This window comes from Myxine glutinosa, chromosome 1 (assembly GCF_964187855.1).
Source record: "Myxine glutinosa chromosome 1, kmMyxGlut1.1, whole genome shotgun sequence".
NCBI classification, from domain to species: domain Eukaryota; kingdom Metazoa; phylum Chordata; class Myxini; order Myxiniformes; family Myxinidae; genus Myxine; species Myxine glutinosa.
Window position 1 is genome coordinate 79,874,568 of NC_136261.1, and position 15,842 is coordinate 79,890,409.

Sequence of the window (15,842 nt, forward strand, 5' to 3'; positions counted from 1 at the left end):
CCATATGTGGAAGGTTAAGATAACATCAGAAAGTTCCGATTTCAGGTCAGGCCGGTATTGATGTTTCGTTTTTCCCTTGTGAACTTTGCAGAGCGACCTCAAGTTTGAGTCGATGTCAAGCATATGGCTCAAGGAAGAAACGTGTGCATCCTTCCCATAACTCAGGTTTCTGGTTGCTGATGTTGGGAATATGATCAAGTCAGTGCTCCTAACGACACAATGCAAAAACTACAGGTGCTATTGTTTTCTTGTTGCTGTTGTCCTGACTTTATGTAAGGTGTGGTGAATTTGATATCACCTGAGATTGCAGTAGTGTAGGTAGCAGATTAGGAGGTAATTGTATGATCGATTTTGAAGCATGTAGTCAAGGCCTTTTTATTTTGTATAAAATGTCAAGGTTCGTGGAGGGGCACAAAAAAAAAAACCCACAGGACACCATGATAAGCTATTGTGACGGTTGTGGAACTGGCTTCTGTGTGAACGAGCATCCATGACACGGAGGAGGTCCCTCACCAGTTATATCATTAGTATACGTGCCCAGTTAGGCCTCCACCCGTTGTCTAAGGTAAACAGGGTATATGCGTAGTGTGGGCTATAGTAGGTCTTCTTCCTCCTCCTCTATACCCCCCCTGTTCTTCCTTTATTCCTTCTTTAAATCCTCTTTTATTCATGGCCCACATACAGTGGTTGCCATTTCATGCACCATACAGTATAATTCGGTTCTCTTTCTCAAATTACCATTTAACTTTCTTCAAGTACATATCGGGTACAACCCGCTATTCGTAAATTCCATTTCTTTCTTTAATAAACCCCCTCGTACAGCACCACACACAAACAAATTCTGAAACACAGCACCACAGACAAACCACAATTCAGACAATGAGGAGGCAACAACCACTTGCCTCTTCAAACGGCTGGGAGGGAAAGGTACTCGTTAATGAAGAAGCAGAGGCAGCTTCCAACAAGAAAGAGGAGGAGGCAATCGAAAAAAATGACAGCAAAAGGAGGCGTTGGCTGATGAGCGCACCAAGGAAAACGTGCTACAACGCATCAAAAGGCAAGCTGTGACCTTTACTCCTGGAAACTCCACCTCCCATGAACTCTGATACCCCAAGTCTCGCCCGCTCAAGCTTCTTAAAAGGTGGAATGTCAGACGGATCGTCGTTGTTGTCATGCACTGAGGACCTGAAGACAACCAGCCCGCCTGTTTGAGCTGAGGAAGGAAAGAGACCATGGTTGGAGTCTGCCCTGGAGCCAGGATCAGTTGTGCTGAAGCCAGGACGAGCTGTGCCGGATGGTGCTGTGAGAACGGCGCAACCAGTCCGTGGCCCGTCGGGTTGGCAAGCAACTACGGTTGGAGTCTGCAGAGGCGTGAGGGCAAACGCACCATGAGGTCCCGAGCACAGATAGATAGCTCCATACTGATGTGCATTTCTTTCTCTTGCTATCCTGCTAAACATTCGAATAAGTCTCCCTCGACTCAGAAAGAGCACCAGCAATTAATTATAAGGAGGTGTCGGTGACTTTTCACCCTTCTGGGCTTTACATATGCACCTCACATTTTCCTCTAAGCATACATCACCCACATTGTCTCACTTGCATTCACACATCCTTCTGCTTTCCTTACCATTCCTTACTCCTATTTTTTCCCCATTTTGGGATTGACACACGTCCGGTGACATGTGCTACGGTGAGTCAAGGGCCGAACCAACGCCTTGTTGTACCCCAATCTTTTTTCTTCCTACATTTGTTTCCTCAGTATGATTTTGCTGACTCCATGTCCTGTGTGTAGCTAATTAATGTAAGATTGTAGAAGGTGAGTAAGCGCTCAGGATTAGAATCTGTTCTTTTATGCCTTTTCTTAATTGTTTTCTATACATATGTGCTTTTCATGACTGATTATTGTACTTGTAAATATGTGTTGCTTAATTTGGAAAATGGCTTGTTTCCATCCTGCTCATTTTGTCTCATTTTATATATTGGCTCAGGATTTAGCACGCAAGTGCAGATAGACAGGAAGTTCTGCCCCACCGATTGACTCCATAAATTAGCCAGTGCATACTTAACGGTTCCACTCGGTTGTACATAATAAATAAACGAGTGCTCACCTAGAGTACATGCCCCAAATGGCATCGCCAACCCACCGGAAAGGCAACACATTTGTAAAAGAGTGAGGACCCTGCCAGCTTTGGCGGTATCAATGGGCATCCGTAGTTGCTTGCCAACCCGACGGGCCACGGACTTATCCGTGGTGCAGTTGCCTGAATGGCCGGAGCCCAGGAGGAGTTTGAGAAGTCCCCATCATGGTAAACCCTGAACCCCGGTTCCGTAACACTATTTATAAACGTTACCACAGCATTTGTCTAAGGAGAAAAAAGCCTTTGTGGAGGGGGCTATTATTGGTATTAATATTGTTTGGTAATAACATTAATATTATGCTATCATCAAAAGTGTTGTTATTTTGGGAAAATAACAGAAGCCGCTCTGGAAAAATCTCAAGATAAGCTATCTTAACAGGTATATGCACCTTACCACAGACTTCACCCAAGGTGGACAAACCCACTGGAGAGGGTGACGGGGGGATATTACTCGCACCAACCTCCATCATGGTACCCTTAATCTCCACTGCCAAGTTTGGCTGAGATTGGATAAGTGACAACCGAATGTATCAGTTAGATAGACAAACCGACAGACACCAAATTGTGTATTTCAGTATGATAATCCATTTCCTTTATCATGGCACATGAGAGCCAATCCCCTCTGTCCAGCCAACACCATCGTCATTATTATCAGCATCATCCTCATCATTAAAGGTACATTGATTTTACACAGGCACTACTCCCACAGTTTTGGGGCCAACCCCACCAAATTTTCTGTGCAGCTTTTGGGGTTCCTGCACGTGTCCAAAAGTGGTTGGAAGTTTTCATAAAATGTCTCAAAACACTCTTCTTTTTTTTGAGACGTCGTGCTCCCACCCGTGCATAGAACAGGTACCTCGCTAGTCCATTATAGTTGTAAAAAAAACATCTGAACTAGAACGGCACTCAGTAGAGAGCACACCTCCACCTGGTTGGCCGTGTCACTCAATGGTGAAGAATCACTTAAAAAATTATACTAGCTGGATCCGGATCCGGATCTTCACGAAAATTGAATCGATTATTCCTTGTCACACACACAACCTGTCCAACAAGTTTCGTCCAAATCCATCCATAACTTTTTGAGATATCCTGCTATGTATCGTTTTGGCCCGATCTCCCAATGGTGAAGAACCACTTTTTTTTTTCTTTTTTTGTATACTGAATCGAGGCTCGTGAAAGAGCTAACATTTACTTCACAAACAAATCAACCAGACAAACAAAATATATAAAAAGAGGGAGCGGAAGACAAGATGGGGAGAGAAGGGGAAGCACACAAACACAACATTTGAGAGCAGGGAGATGTGTGGAAGGGTGAGGGCTTGGGGGGAGGAGGCGTGGGAAGGGGGGGGGGGGGGGGGAGAGGTATAAAACACAAGGACACCAAGGACTTCCAGGACAGAAGTTGGTATTTCAAAAAAGTGTAATTGGGGTGAAATTAGCGGGGGTAGAAAAGATCAAGGTTTTGGATGGGGGAAGATAAGAGATGGTGGTGAACAGCTGTTTTAAAGACCTGGAGGGTGGAGTGGGATTGAAGAGAGTGAGGGAGTTTGTTCCAGAGGCGGGAGAAAAGAGGATGAAGGAGTGAAGGTGAGCAGAGAGTCTTGATTTTGGCAGTTTAACCATAAGAGGGTTGCAGGCAGATCTTGTGCGACCTGTAGGAATATTTGCGGGACAGAGCCCAGAGAGAGATGGGGGGGCAAGGCCAGAGAGGAGTCGGTAGAAGACAGAAAGACCACCAACCTGCCTGCGGTGAGTGAGTGAGAGGCCCTTGGAGTTAGCTTCATCGCGGGAGATTCCAATGATTCTGAACGCTTTGGTTTCAACAGCGTGAAGACGAGCTAGGTGTGAGGCAGGAGCACCAGCCCAGAGGGGAGAGCAGTATTCCATTGAGCTGCAGATGAAAGCCTTGTATGTGGTGAGGAGCTCAGGTGTGCCAAGGAAGGACTTTGCACGACGGAGGATGCCCAGTCGGCGACTGGCTTTGGAGGCCAGATTTGAAATGTGGTTTTCCCAGGAAAGATCATGGCAGATAGTGAGACCCAAAAGCTTGAGTGACAGAACTTCTTGGAGAGGATTATTCAGAAAGTGGATGGGAGGGTTGTCCAGTCAGTCTTTTCGGAGAGACATCGTAAGAGTGTGAGATTTGTCAGGATTGAAAGACATGTTCCACTTGTTTGCCCAGTCTGTGATTTTGTCCAGGTCCGCAGAGAGTGAGGAGGCTGCAGACTGCCGATCTGAGGGATGAAGAATGGAGCGACAGAGAGTAGAGTCATCAGCAAAGATATAGAGAGGATTTTCAAGAGAGTCAGAGAGATCCTTGATGAAGACCAGAAAAAGCACAGGGCCCAGAACACTGCCTTGGGGAACTCCAGCCTGAACAGGAAGAGGAGATGAGAGAAACCCATTCAGGGCCACACGTTGACTACGACTAGAGAGGAAGTCCGCCAGCACTTTAAAATTAAATAATCATCATATCCGAATCCATATTCAGATCTTCACCAAAATCGAACCGAATCGTCCTTGTCAGACACCCAACCTGTCCACCAAGTTTCGTCCAAATCTGTACACAATTTTTTGAGGTATCCTGCTATGTATAGTTTTTGGCCCTATCTCCCAATGGTGAAGAATCACTTTAAAACTCTAGTAGCCGGATCCGAATCCGGATCTTCACCAAAATCTAATCATTTCGTCCTTGTCACATACGCTACATCTCTGCCAAATTTCGGTCGAACCTGTCTACAACTCTGAGATATTTTGTTCACAACGGACAGACAGATAGGGCTGAAAACATAACCTCCATCCACCTTTGGTGGCGGAGGTAATAATAAGCCGTGGATTGCCAAGGAATCAAAAGACTTACATAAGCAAAAGAGGGAATGCTTTTTAGATGGAGATGGATCGCAATTGAGAGCTATTAAAGAAAGAAATCGATTTGGAAGTTACAAAACATAAAGCAGATTTTACACTAAAGGAAATCAATTGCGTGCTGCTTGGCAGAAAATGCAGACTATGGTCATTAGATACAAGGACAAATCAATAAGGTTAGCAGACTCAACTAAAGACTTTGCTGATAATCTGAATGACTGTTACTGTAGATTTGATGTTCATGATTTCAAACCTGAGAAAGATTTCATTGTGGAAATTTTTAACGATAAGATTCCTGACTCGGACGAGAGTCTTGTAGTGAATGTGCACAATGTTTGTTATGTATGTGCTACGACTAAGGTAAGCAAGGCCCTTGGCCCAGGTGGTATTTCTAATACGGTGTTGAAACTAGGTAATGAACAAATTGCCACTGAACGATAAGCATAAATAAGTGAACGAAGTTCAGAAGTTTGGAGACTGGTGTGACGTCATTATTTAGTTCTTAATGACAAGACAAAGGAAATGATTTTTTTCTTTTTGCCGCTTAGCAGGTGGCCACAACTCTGAAAATTCTTGATCATAGTAATGAAGAAGTTTCTGAGTATAAATATTTTGACACAGTGATCGATAGCAAATTGAAGTGGAGCAAGAATTCCCAAGAGTTGTCCGTTAAGGCAAACCAAAGATTGTACTTTTTAAGGAAATTGAAAGAGTTTCATGCCGATAATAAGCATTTTGCTTATTTTCTATGATTCAAAGTATTCCGAGTTTCAATTTGTTATTACATTTGGTAATTTGTCAAAAGAGAATGTTAAGAAATTCGAAAGAATTACGATGATAGACAGCTCAGGGTGTAATATGGCCAAACTTTCCCTCGACTTGTACCTTGCATGAGACGTGTGATGTATTGAAGGTTCACAGATAATCTGGGATCCATCACACCAACTTAATGTTTGTTTTTGTTTGAATCTTTCGGGCATTTGCCTTCGTGCTCCACTTGCGCTGTCGTTTTAGATTATCATTTGTGCCAAATCCAAATCATATGTTCAATGCTAATGCAAAAAGGATGTGACATACCCTTTTAAAAATGAATTACCAGTGGATGAAAATTTTCCATGTTTCACATGCACAATAAAAAAAGAATGGAATCGAATGAGGAAACATTTAAATACATTTTATGTAATTAAATACATTCAGCACATTCCAGGTGTGTACCCCGGTTTAGAATAGGTACACCGTATCCCTGCGCATCGTAAGAGGCGACCAAGGGTTGGCGTCAGGAAGGGCATTCGGCCATAAAAACATTGCCTCAAACAGGGAACCATGATTGTCATGGGGCCGCAAGGCTAACCCCCACTCTAGCGGGGAAAATGGCCTTAAAAACGATCATTCATTCATTCATTCAGCACAGATTTACCAACGTGAGATCATGAATTAGATGAAGCAGTATCTGATTGGGCGGATGAGAAAAGTGCAGTGGATGCATTATATCTAGTCTTTTAAAAGACATTTGATACGGTACCACAAAGAAGGACGTTAACTCTAAGTTGACACCTGATTTCATTTTTTCACAGTGGCCAAGATGGTTCAAGACTCGGTTGCAGCAAACGGGGAGAAAATCGGAGCAAAATCGATGTTTTAAAAGGAAAAATGCATTTTTATAGCCGTTTTGAATGTTTCTGGTCGGGTGCGATGCTTTCGGACCCTATCACAGTTTTGCTCATCGATCATTGCTGTGATCTTTAAACTTATATGAAATGTTGATGTTGCTGGAAAACGTGATGCAACAATCGACCGGAAGGAAATGGGAGTGGGGGAGTGAGGAAGAAGAAGAGGGAAGCGTTGTTTGTTGGAGACGAGGCTGCAGTGACACAAAATACACCAGAAAACTGAGATAGCCGTTTATTGACGGGTAATGATAGAGGTTCCAAGTAAGATAACTTAAACCTCGGCGATTGTGGTGACACAATATTAAATATGTAATGATCGATGTAAGAATGCCCTTTCATTTTTATGAGTGGGAGGTGGGCAGGACAGATGATTGGGGTTCAGATTTAGGGAGGGGGAGTGGAGCAAAGATGGCACAGAATTTGGAGGTCTGACGGGGGTGTAGGGGTTGATGAGGGCTTTTTTATGGAGTGGGGGAGGTGGTTGAGGAGTTGTGGTGGGATAGGGCGGGGGTTTTAAGGCTTGGAGTGGGGAAAGGATTGAAGTCTTCGTGTTGGGAGGTGGAGGTTGAGGACTTGAAGTCACATTGCGTGGATGTTCAGCGGGTACCAGTTAGTTATTTGCAATTCACATCAACTATTTGCATAGTGTGGTTAAGAATCGGCTTTTCAATTTTAGAGATGACACAAGCTGGGAGGTAAGGTACACAAATAAGAGGGAGAGGAAGATGCAGAGCATTCTAGATATTTTCATAGATTGGGCAAAATTAATTCAGGAAAGGCAATTTTCAGATATTAACCAGACTTGGTGGTGTAATGGTTCGATCGTCCATTATTTTTATTTTTTCTGTATACAGAATCGAGGCTCGTGAAAGAGCTAATATCTATCGCACAAAAAAAATCAAACACACACACAAAGTATATAATGAGGGGAGCGGTAGACAAGATGGGGAGAGAAGGGGAAGCACACAAACACAACATTTGAGAGCAGAGACATCGGGAGATCTGTGGGAGGGAGAGGGCTTGGGGAGAGGAGGCGTGGGAAGGGGGAGGGGGTGGGAGAAGTATAAAACACAAGAACACTGCAAGAAATCCAGGAAAGAAGTTGGTATTTAAAAAAATTGGATCTGGGGTGAAATTAGTGGGGGAAGAAAAGATCAAGGTTTTGGATGGGGGAAGATAAGAGATGGTGGTGAACAGCTGTTTTAAAGACCTGGAGGGAGGAGTGGGATTGAAGAGAGTGAGGGAGTTTGTTCCAGAGGTGGGAGAAAAGAGGAATGAAGGAGTGAAGGTAAGCAGAGAGTCGTGATTTTGGCAGTTTAACCATAAGAGGGTTGCAGGCAGATCTTGTGCGACATGTAGGAATATTTGCAGGACAGAGCCCAGTGAGAGTTGGGGGAGCAAGGCCGGAGAGGAGTCGGTAGAAGACAGAAAGACCACCAACCTGCCTGCGGTGAGTAAGTGAAAGGCCCTCGGAGTTAGATTCATCGCGGGAGATTCCAATGATTCTGAAAGCTTTGGTTTCAACAGCGTGAAGCCGAGCTAGGTGTGAGGCAGGAGCACCGGACCAGAGGGGAGAACAGTATTCCATTGAGCTACGGATGAAAGCCTTGTATGTGATGAGGAGCTCAGGTGTGCCAAGGAAGGACTTCGCACGACGGAGGATGCCCAGTTGGCGACTGGCTTTGGAGGCCAGTTTGGAAATGGGTTTTTCCCAGGAAGGATCATGGCAGATAGTGAGACCCAAAAGCTTGAGTGACATAACTTCTTGGAGAGGATTATTCAGAAAGTGGGTGGGAGGGTTGTCCAGTCGGTCTTTTTGGAGAGACATAGTAAGACAGTGAGATTTGTCAGGATTGAAAGACATGTTCCACTTGTTTGACCAGTCTGTGATTTTGTCCAGGTCTGCAGAGAGTGAGGAGGCTGCAGACTGCCGATCTGAGGGATGAGGAATGGAGCGTCAGAGAGTGGAGTCATCAGCAAAGAGATAGAGAGGATTTTCAAGAGAGTCTGAGAGATCATTGATGAAGACCAGAAAAAGCACAGGGCCCAGAACACTGGCTTGGGGAACTCCAGCCTGAACAGGAAGGGGAGATGAGATGATGATAAACCCATTCAGGGCCACACGTGGAGAGGAAGTCCGCAAGCCAAGCGTGGAGATTTCCATGGATACCATAGGAGGAGAGTTTGGTGAGCAGAGCGGGGTGCCAGACCATATCGAAGGCACGTGATATGTCAAGGGAGACAGCTCTAATTTCCTGTTTGGCATTGAGGACCTCCAATCCTCCATCCATTGTTGAGACAGCAGAAGCAGCATGTCCAGAGTAGAGTGACCTGGTCTGAAACCAAATTGATGATCAGAGATCAAGCCATTGGAGAAGGGGAAAGATTTCATATCCGAAGCAATGATGGATTCCATGACTTTGCTGATAATTGGGAGAAGGCTGATTGGTCTGTAGTTGCAAGGATCTGTTTTTGCACCTTTTTTGTGTAAAGCGGTGATGTTGGCTGATTTCTAAGCTGATGGCAGATGACCTTGAGCAAAAGAGAGGGTGAAGAGAACAGAGAGAGGGAGTGAAAGAGCGGCAGAACAGGATTTTAGGACCCTTGGGCTGATGCCGTCAGGTCCAGTTGCAGAATCAGATTCGAGGATTGGCAGAAACTTTTCCACCTTGTCAGGAGGAAAGGACACAGAGTCCAGGAGCAGCTGGGTATGACTGGGTACGGTGGGTACAGAGAGGGATGGGTTTGGGACACAAGATTTAGAGGCAAACACAGAGTTGAGGCATTCAGATTTTTCACGTGCGGAGTCAGCTGTGTAGCCGTTTGAGGTAAGGGAGGGGATGAAGGGGGAACAAACACCAGAAACAGATTTGACCAGATGCCACCAGGATTTGGAAGAGGGAGACAAATAAGAGAGTTCAGTCTTGAGAGTGGAGACATATTGTTTCCTGGCTCTCCTGAGGGTGGACACACACTTGTTTCGGGCTTTGTGAAAGGAACAGAGATTTCCTTCCGTTGGATTTGCTTTCCAGGAGGCGAAGGCAAGTTGTTTCTGGGCAACAGCCTCACCACAAGATTCCATGTACCATAGACGGGAGGAAGGGTATGACAACTGAAGACGAGATGGGATAAATCTGTGCATGAGAGAGAGCAATTTACTTTGGAAGTTCCCAGGATGAGCAATTTACTTCCCAGGATGAGTTGATGTCAGAGGCGGTAGAGATGGGAGACCAGTGCAGATGATTTATGGCTGCTTGAAGACCATGCCAGTTTGCCTGAGTGAAATGCCAGACTCGTCGATGCCGCGGAGGCTCTCTGAGAATGGTCAGAGAGATGTCCACTTTAACAAGCACATGATCAGATGAGCCGATTGGAGCAGAAGAAGAGCAGCAGGCATTTGCAGGGAAGTTAGTCATAACCAAGTCTAGAAGAGAAGATGCTCCGTTGACTGAGATCTGGGTCGGGAAATTGACAGATTGTGTCAGTCCCAGTGAGTCGCAGAAGTCCTTCGCTGAGGAGCCTTGGCTGGTGAGAGAGGTACCCACACCCAGCCAACTGGCATGGTGACAATTGAAATCACCACATATGAGGAAGAGAGAGTTGGGATGAGTAGATAGAAGTTGGTCCATATTATCAGACAGTGAGATGTAGATGGAGTCATCACTGTTTGGTGGACGGTACAACACACATCTATCTATAATTCCAGTAATCTCTGTGTGTGTGTGTGTCTGTGTGTGTGTTTGTCTGTGTGTTTGTCTGTGTGTTTGTCTGTGTGTTTGTCTGTGACCGCTGTTTCTCGACAACCACGGGTCCGATATACTTGAAACTTGCCAGATATATTGCTGGGGACCTGAGGATGTGCCTTTTCAAGGTTTCATATTAATCGGAGAAGTAGTTACCGAGCTATGTCCAAAAAACGATTCAACCAATCAGAGAGCAGTGAGCTATCACGTGTGCCGAACGTGGCGAACAGACTCTGCCTCGGACGGCACATTTGAGAGCGTATTCATTTATTTCACGTTGGCAAACTATGTTGGCGCTATGTTGGCGTTAAACTATGTTTTAAAACTAATTAAAACTAATTTGCGATTCATCGTAACTGCGATATGCGACCTTCCAGACAGTCAAATGAGGACGTCACTTCCGGACTTACGGATAGTCATAGTGACGACGTACTGATGCTGAACGTGGCGAGCAGACGCTGTAAGGTACGATCGATTGTAGTACACGTTGATAATAACTCTGCCGATACAGGCCCGATTAACTGCAGCGCCATCCGAGCTGCGGCGTCGGGACGATACATTCATTGTACGGTCACATCACGCACTTACGGGCACGCCCATGGGCCCATGGGCACGCCCATGCATGCATGGGCGAAGACTTTTTTTTTTTTTTTTTTGGGCAAGGAACGGGCACCCACGTACGGGCACGTCCTAGTATGAACAAAAGGTGGGAGTGAAGGGGAAGCCGTAGCCAGAGGTATTCCTGGGGGTGAGGTGGAGAGAGGGCAGTGCAGGGCGAGTGAGGAAGAGAGTTTTTGATAAAGATAGCAACCCCACCTCCAGGACGAGGCTCAGGTCTATCATACCGGAGGAGGGAGTAACCCGGGAGACATATTAAGGAATCAGATACATCATGAAGGAGGAAAGTTTCTGTTAAGCAGATCACGTCTGGTTTGTCAGAAGCAACCTGTATGGAGAGATCAGTTAAGTTTGAACGAAGGCCCCGGATGTTCGAGGTCCATACCGTTAATGAAGAGGAAGGGGGAGCATCGGATACAGAACGGGGGGGGGGGGAGAGGGGGAGGGGGAGGGGGGAGAGGATGGGGAGGGGGGGTAAGATGTGGAAGAGGAGGAAGAGGTGGAGGGAGCTGTTGACAGTGTGTCAGAGATTTCAGAATAGCTAGGAGAAAGGGAAGGATGGGGTGGACAAAAGGTTTGATGGTGATTGGGTGAGGAACAGTGAGGTGTTATTTGAGGGGGGGGGGGGGGGGTGGGGCAGAGCGAGGCAGAAGGTTGGGGGAGATGGAGGTGAGATTTGGAAGCGGGAAAAAGCGGGGAGGATGCTTTGAGGAGGAAGGTGAGAGGGGGAAATGGAGAAAAAAATGAGGGTGGGTAGATTTGAAGGGGAGGGGTGAGGGGGGAGTTTAGGAGGGGAAGAGTGAGGGGGGAGTTTAGGAGGGGAGGGGCGAGGGGGAGTCTTGGAGGGGAGGGAAGGGGGCAAGGGGGAAGATTTGAAAGGGATGGGTGATGGGGAACATTTGGAGGGGAGGGGTGAGTTTGGATTCTAGAAAGTGTTGTACGATTAATGGGAAACGAACATTTATTGCAAAATGAGTTTCTTGTGACCTTCGAGTCAGAGATATGTTTAAGGACGTTGGAGGGGGGGGGGGGGGGGGGGAGAGGTGGAGTTCCATTCTGATTCTGGTGGAGTCCTTCGCATTCTGATTCTGATCGAACCCCGGCGGAGTCATACCAAAGGCTTTAAAATGGTACGTACTGCTTCCTTGCTTAATGTTCAGCACTTAGAGGATAAGAGCACGAATGGACAATCCACATCGTTTTTTTTTAAAACTCTCCCCATATGTGATAGAGAGAGGTTTATACCTGTTGTCAGGTTTGTTTCTACAGTTAGTACCCCCAATTCTTAATGGTACCTCAAAAGAGTTCCTTAGACCCCTCGGAGTATTACCACCATTTAGGTTTTCCTTTCTTCTTCCCTTTTTTTTTCTCCCAATGTCCATGCTGTATCTCAGAGCTAGGTGGGACCCCCCCATGAATGTGCACACTCTAATCCCCCACCTCCTATGAATTTGAGACTATTAGAGTGAATGAATGTGCTGTTGTTGTAGTGTAGGCTTGATGGTCCAAATGGCCACCTATTGCATCCAAATTCCTTGTGCATGCTTGTGGAACTGGCATGTGAAGGGAGTTTAATCAGCCGGAAATTGGCATACAATGCTTATTGCAATAGACCTGCCTACACCAATGAATAATTTATTTATAATTTCCATTTGTGTAAGATTCACTATTTTTGTGCAAAATGTCTTTTTGTGCAACATTTTTGTGCAAAAAAATAGTAAAAGAAGAAATAGTTATGATGATCAATGGTAAGTATGTACAATTGAACATATACTTTAAGTGAATACAAAGACAAGTGACTATATAAACACCATGTCCAACCTTTATAGCAATCTTCGATCAATCTCAGACCTGTGTGAAGTCCAACTCTTGCTTTATAACACCTTTTGCAGTTTCTTTGAAAACTACTCACTCATTCATTGTAGCTATTGTACACAAGTATTATAACAAATATTGAATTTTGTTGAGTTGCATACCAAGTCACAATCCTTTCACTTCGACACCATTTTAGGAAACTCTGTCCCACCGATTTGGAGTTTGGCAGGTGCAGCGAGGATGCCAATGACAGGAAGCGAGGCGAGTTCATGTAAATGCCAGATTTGTAAATTTGCAAACGTATTTGATTTTACACGATATGTTGTTAATACAATTTCTCAGTATCCAATTTTAAGGAATGATATACGAGCAAAGTTTGAAGTACAAAATACGGAATGTATCGAGACATAGGTAGGCCTGTTATTGTTGCAATAGAGAATTTTGGGGAGATGTAGGTCCATCTACCTATAACGTGGCCAAAGCAAGGTTTAGAGTAGATGGGGAGGATATGGTGAGAGGAAGGGGGAGGCGGATGGAAGGAGAAGGGAAAAGAAGAACAGCAGACGATAAAAAGAGGAGGAAAGGAAATGTATGGAGAATATGATGGAAAATGGAAAAATGAAGGAGAGTGTCAAATATTATACCATTTTTGCATAGATAGTATGTAGATGGCCGTCATTTGAGATGAAATAAATGATATGGCCATCACTTTAATGCCTCTTTTGAAGACATTTTGCTGGATATTGGCATCCAATTCTTACAACACTGCGATGGCAATTAGCCAGGTTTTAACTTTAAGTTTTATCTTGGTTATGAGGGGTCAAAAGAGGTCAGCCAGAACCTCAAAACTAATCCAGCCTTTAAATATCACAGAGCACTAGGCAAATCATTTTCTTTTTGCAGGATTTATGGCTGCTTCTGTAATTCCTTTGGAAAGCATATGCCAATGCCAATAAGAATGAATCCCATTGCCCTCGCTCTTCCGAGCAGAGGGAGAGCCACAGGGCCTGAAAAAGCCATGATGTTGTCTTTATCAATTCATCCAAACACTTCAAGCAGCGCAATGGGAACCTTAAAACAGCACAGCAAGATAACCAGATAAATAGGGTCCTTTTATGCCAAAATGCACCGAGGGAATTCTTACATTAGAGTTTGTCTGATAGAGAGAAATGCCTTGCATTTGCCAAGTACTCAAAAGCAAGTCATTCCTAAATAAGTAAAACATATAGCTTCCAAGATTGCAATAGGTCTAAAATTATCATGCAACTGATCCGATACAGAGATTTATCGCACAAATGTGGAAAAAAGCAGTGATGATCATCAAGATGAGGAAAAGGCACATGTAAAGGCCTGAATTACATATCTGGACAATGCTACTAATGCCCGGAGGCATTGGTGACATATGCCAATTAAAGATGAGTCAATGTAGCAGAGACAAAATCATCTCAGAAGGGAAATGAGACGACCAAAAAAGCACAAAAAGGCAGAAGACATGGTTTATGTAAGAAGGAATGGGGTTAGAGGTGGGTTCATGTGAATTTCATTTAAAATTTGGGGATAACTGTTGCAGGTTGTTCTAGTTTCATATGTAGCCTGTAGCTGCTGGTTGCATCATTTTTTTGGTGGAAACACAGCTGTGCCGCGAAGACAGTGCCCTCTGTTACCAGCAAGCTGGTACTCATTTTTCCGACCTCGGAAGGATGACAGGCTGAGTCAACCCACCGACTGTTAATTCAACGGCATGACAGGGGCTCAAACTCAAGACACTAAGATATTAAGCCGTTTACCTTAAGCGTAAAGCCAACACCAGGCGTACTGTTGCAGGTTAAAGTCCAATATTAATCGCCTGAATCAATTTGGCCAAAATAAAGCAAAATTAAGAAATAGGGACCGATTGATTAAAACTGAGGCATGTGAGGGAAAGAACTTGTTAAAGTATTAAAGCAGGTTGCAGAAAAAGCAATTGCCAATTCCAGAAACTCGAGTAAACAGCGACCCGGTTTTACCAGCTCTTTTTCCTCTTGGCAGCGTCGAAGCACGTCAGAGAGAGATTGCTGCAGGTCGTACTTGTGCTTCTCAATGAGCTCCAGAGCCTGTTGCGCAGCCTGACGCTGGATCTCCAACTCCCGCAAACCCCCACTCTCCCTCTCCAACTCCTCTTCTAGGGCCTGAAATTTTGATACAATTTTCAAAGATAAAAACAGAATCCTGAAGCTAAAATGAAAGTCAAAACATCATAGGAATCGCATACGGTCGGTCATGATGCATAAATGAACCAATTTCTGAAATAGAGCTAAGTCGATGGTGCGCCATTGCAAATCCTCAAGCTTCCCACCTAAAACAAAGTTGAAAGATGGCTGACAAAATTTCCACCAGGAGTGACCCTATATTAAGTTTTGAGTTGAAAAATATTCCTGTTTTGACCTCTGTGACCCTAGGTCCCCGTCCACTGTGGCATGAACGTTACATATTTCATCCAAACATCATTACATATTTCATGTTTCCCCCAATGTTGATTGCATATACAAAGTATCATTAAAATGTTTAAAAGTGTGGCCATAAATTTCATTTTTTAGTATTTGACCTTTTGACCCCGCCACAGGGGGCGAGGCCAAAAGAATACTGCTCTCGCACCTTCTTGCCATGTGGTGATCAGAACTACCAAGTTTAGTGAATTTCTGCACACCTTTTTAGGAGGTGAAAGCATGATGTACGGATGGACAGACAGAGCCACTTACAATATCTCCACATTTTTAGCACACCTGGAACGAAGTTCAGGGGAGCTTATGCGATGGCGAGTCATCCGTCCATCAATCCGTCCGTCCATAAACACTTGAAACTTCTCCGAAACCGCTGATGGGATTGCGACCAAATTTGGCACAAATTATATTCGTTGTGTCGTGACTAAAGTTTGTTCACGGCATTTTAAAAAATCGGGGTCTAAGGGTGTCTATCGAGGTCAAAGTGAGTCCAGGTTTGACCCCACAACCCCC

The 15,842-nt window shown here is 44.7% G+C and overlaps 1 protein-coding gene and 1 long non-coding RNA gene across 6 annotated transcripts in view; one reads left to right on the plus strand and one right to left on the minus strand.

Annotated features, from left to right (window-relative positions):
- Positions 1-15,842, minus strand: part of LOC137425531 (uncharacterized) — a 578,290-nt gene that overhangs the window by 71,508 nt on the left and 490,940 nt on the right. For all 5 annotated transcript variants that reach the window (XM_078773845.1, XM_078773842.1, XM_068114071.2 and 2 more), the window contains one exon: positions 14,856-15,017. In XM_078773845.1, coding sequence (XP_078629971.1) covers positions 14,856-15,017 — 162 coding nt within the window. The remainder of the gene's footprint in view (positions 1-14,855; positions 15,018-15,842) is intronic.
- LOC137425545 (uncharacterized) lies at positions 166-14,981 on the plus strand. The gene is made up of 3 exons (XR_010984139.2): positions 166-234; positions 13,046-13,110; positions 14,878-14,981. It is a non-coding gene; the product is annotated as an uncharacterized LOC137425545 (long non-coding RNA).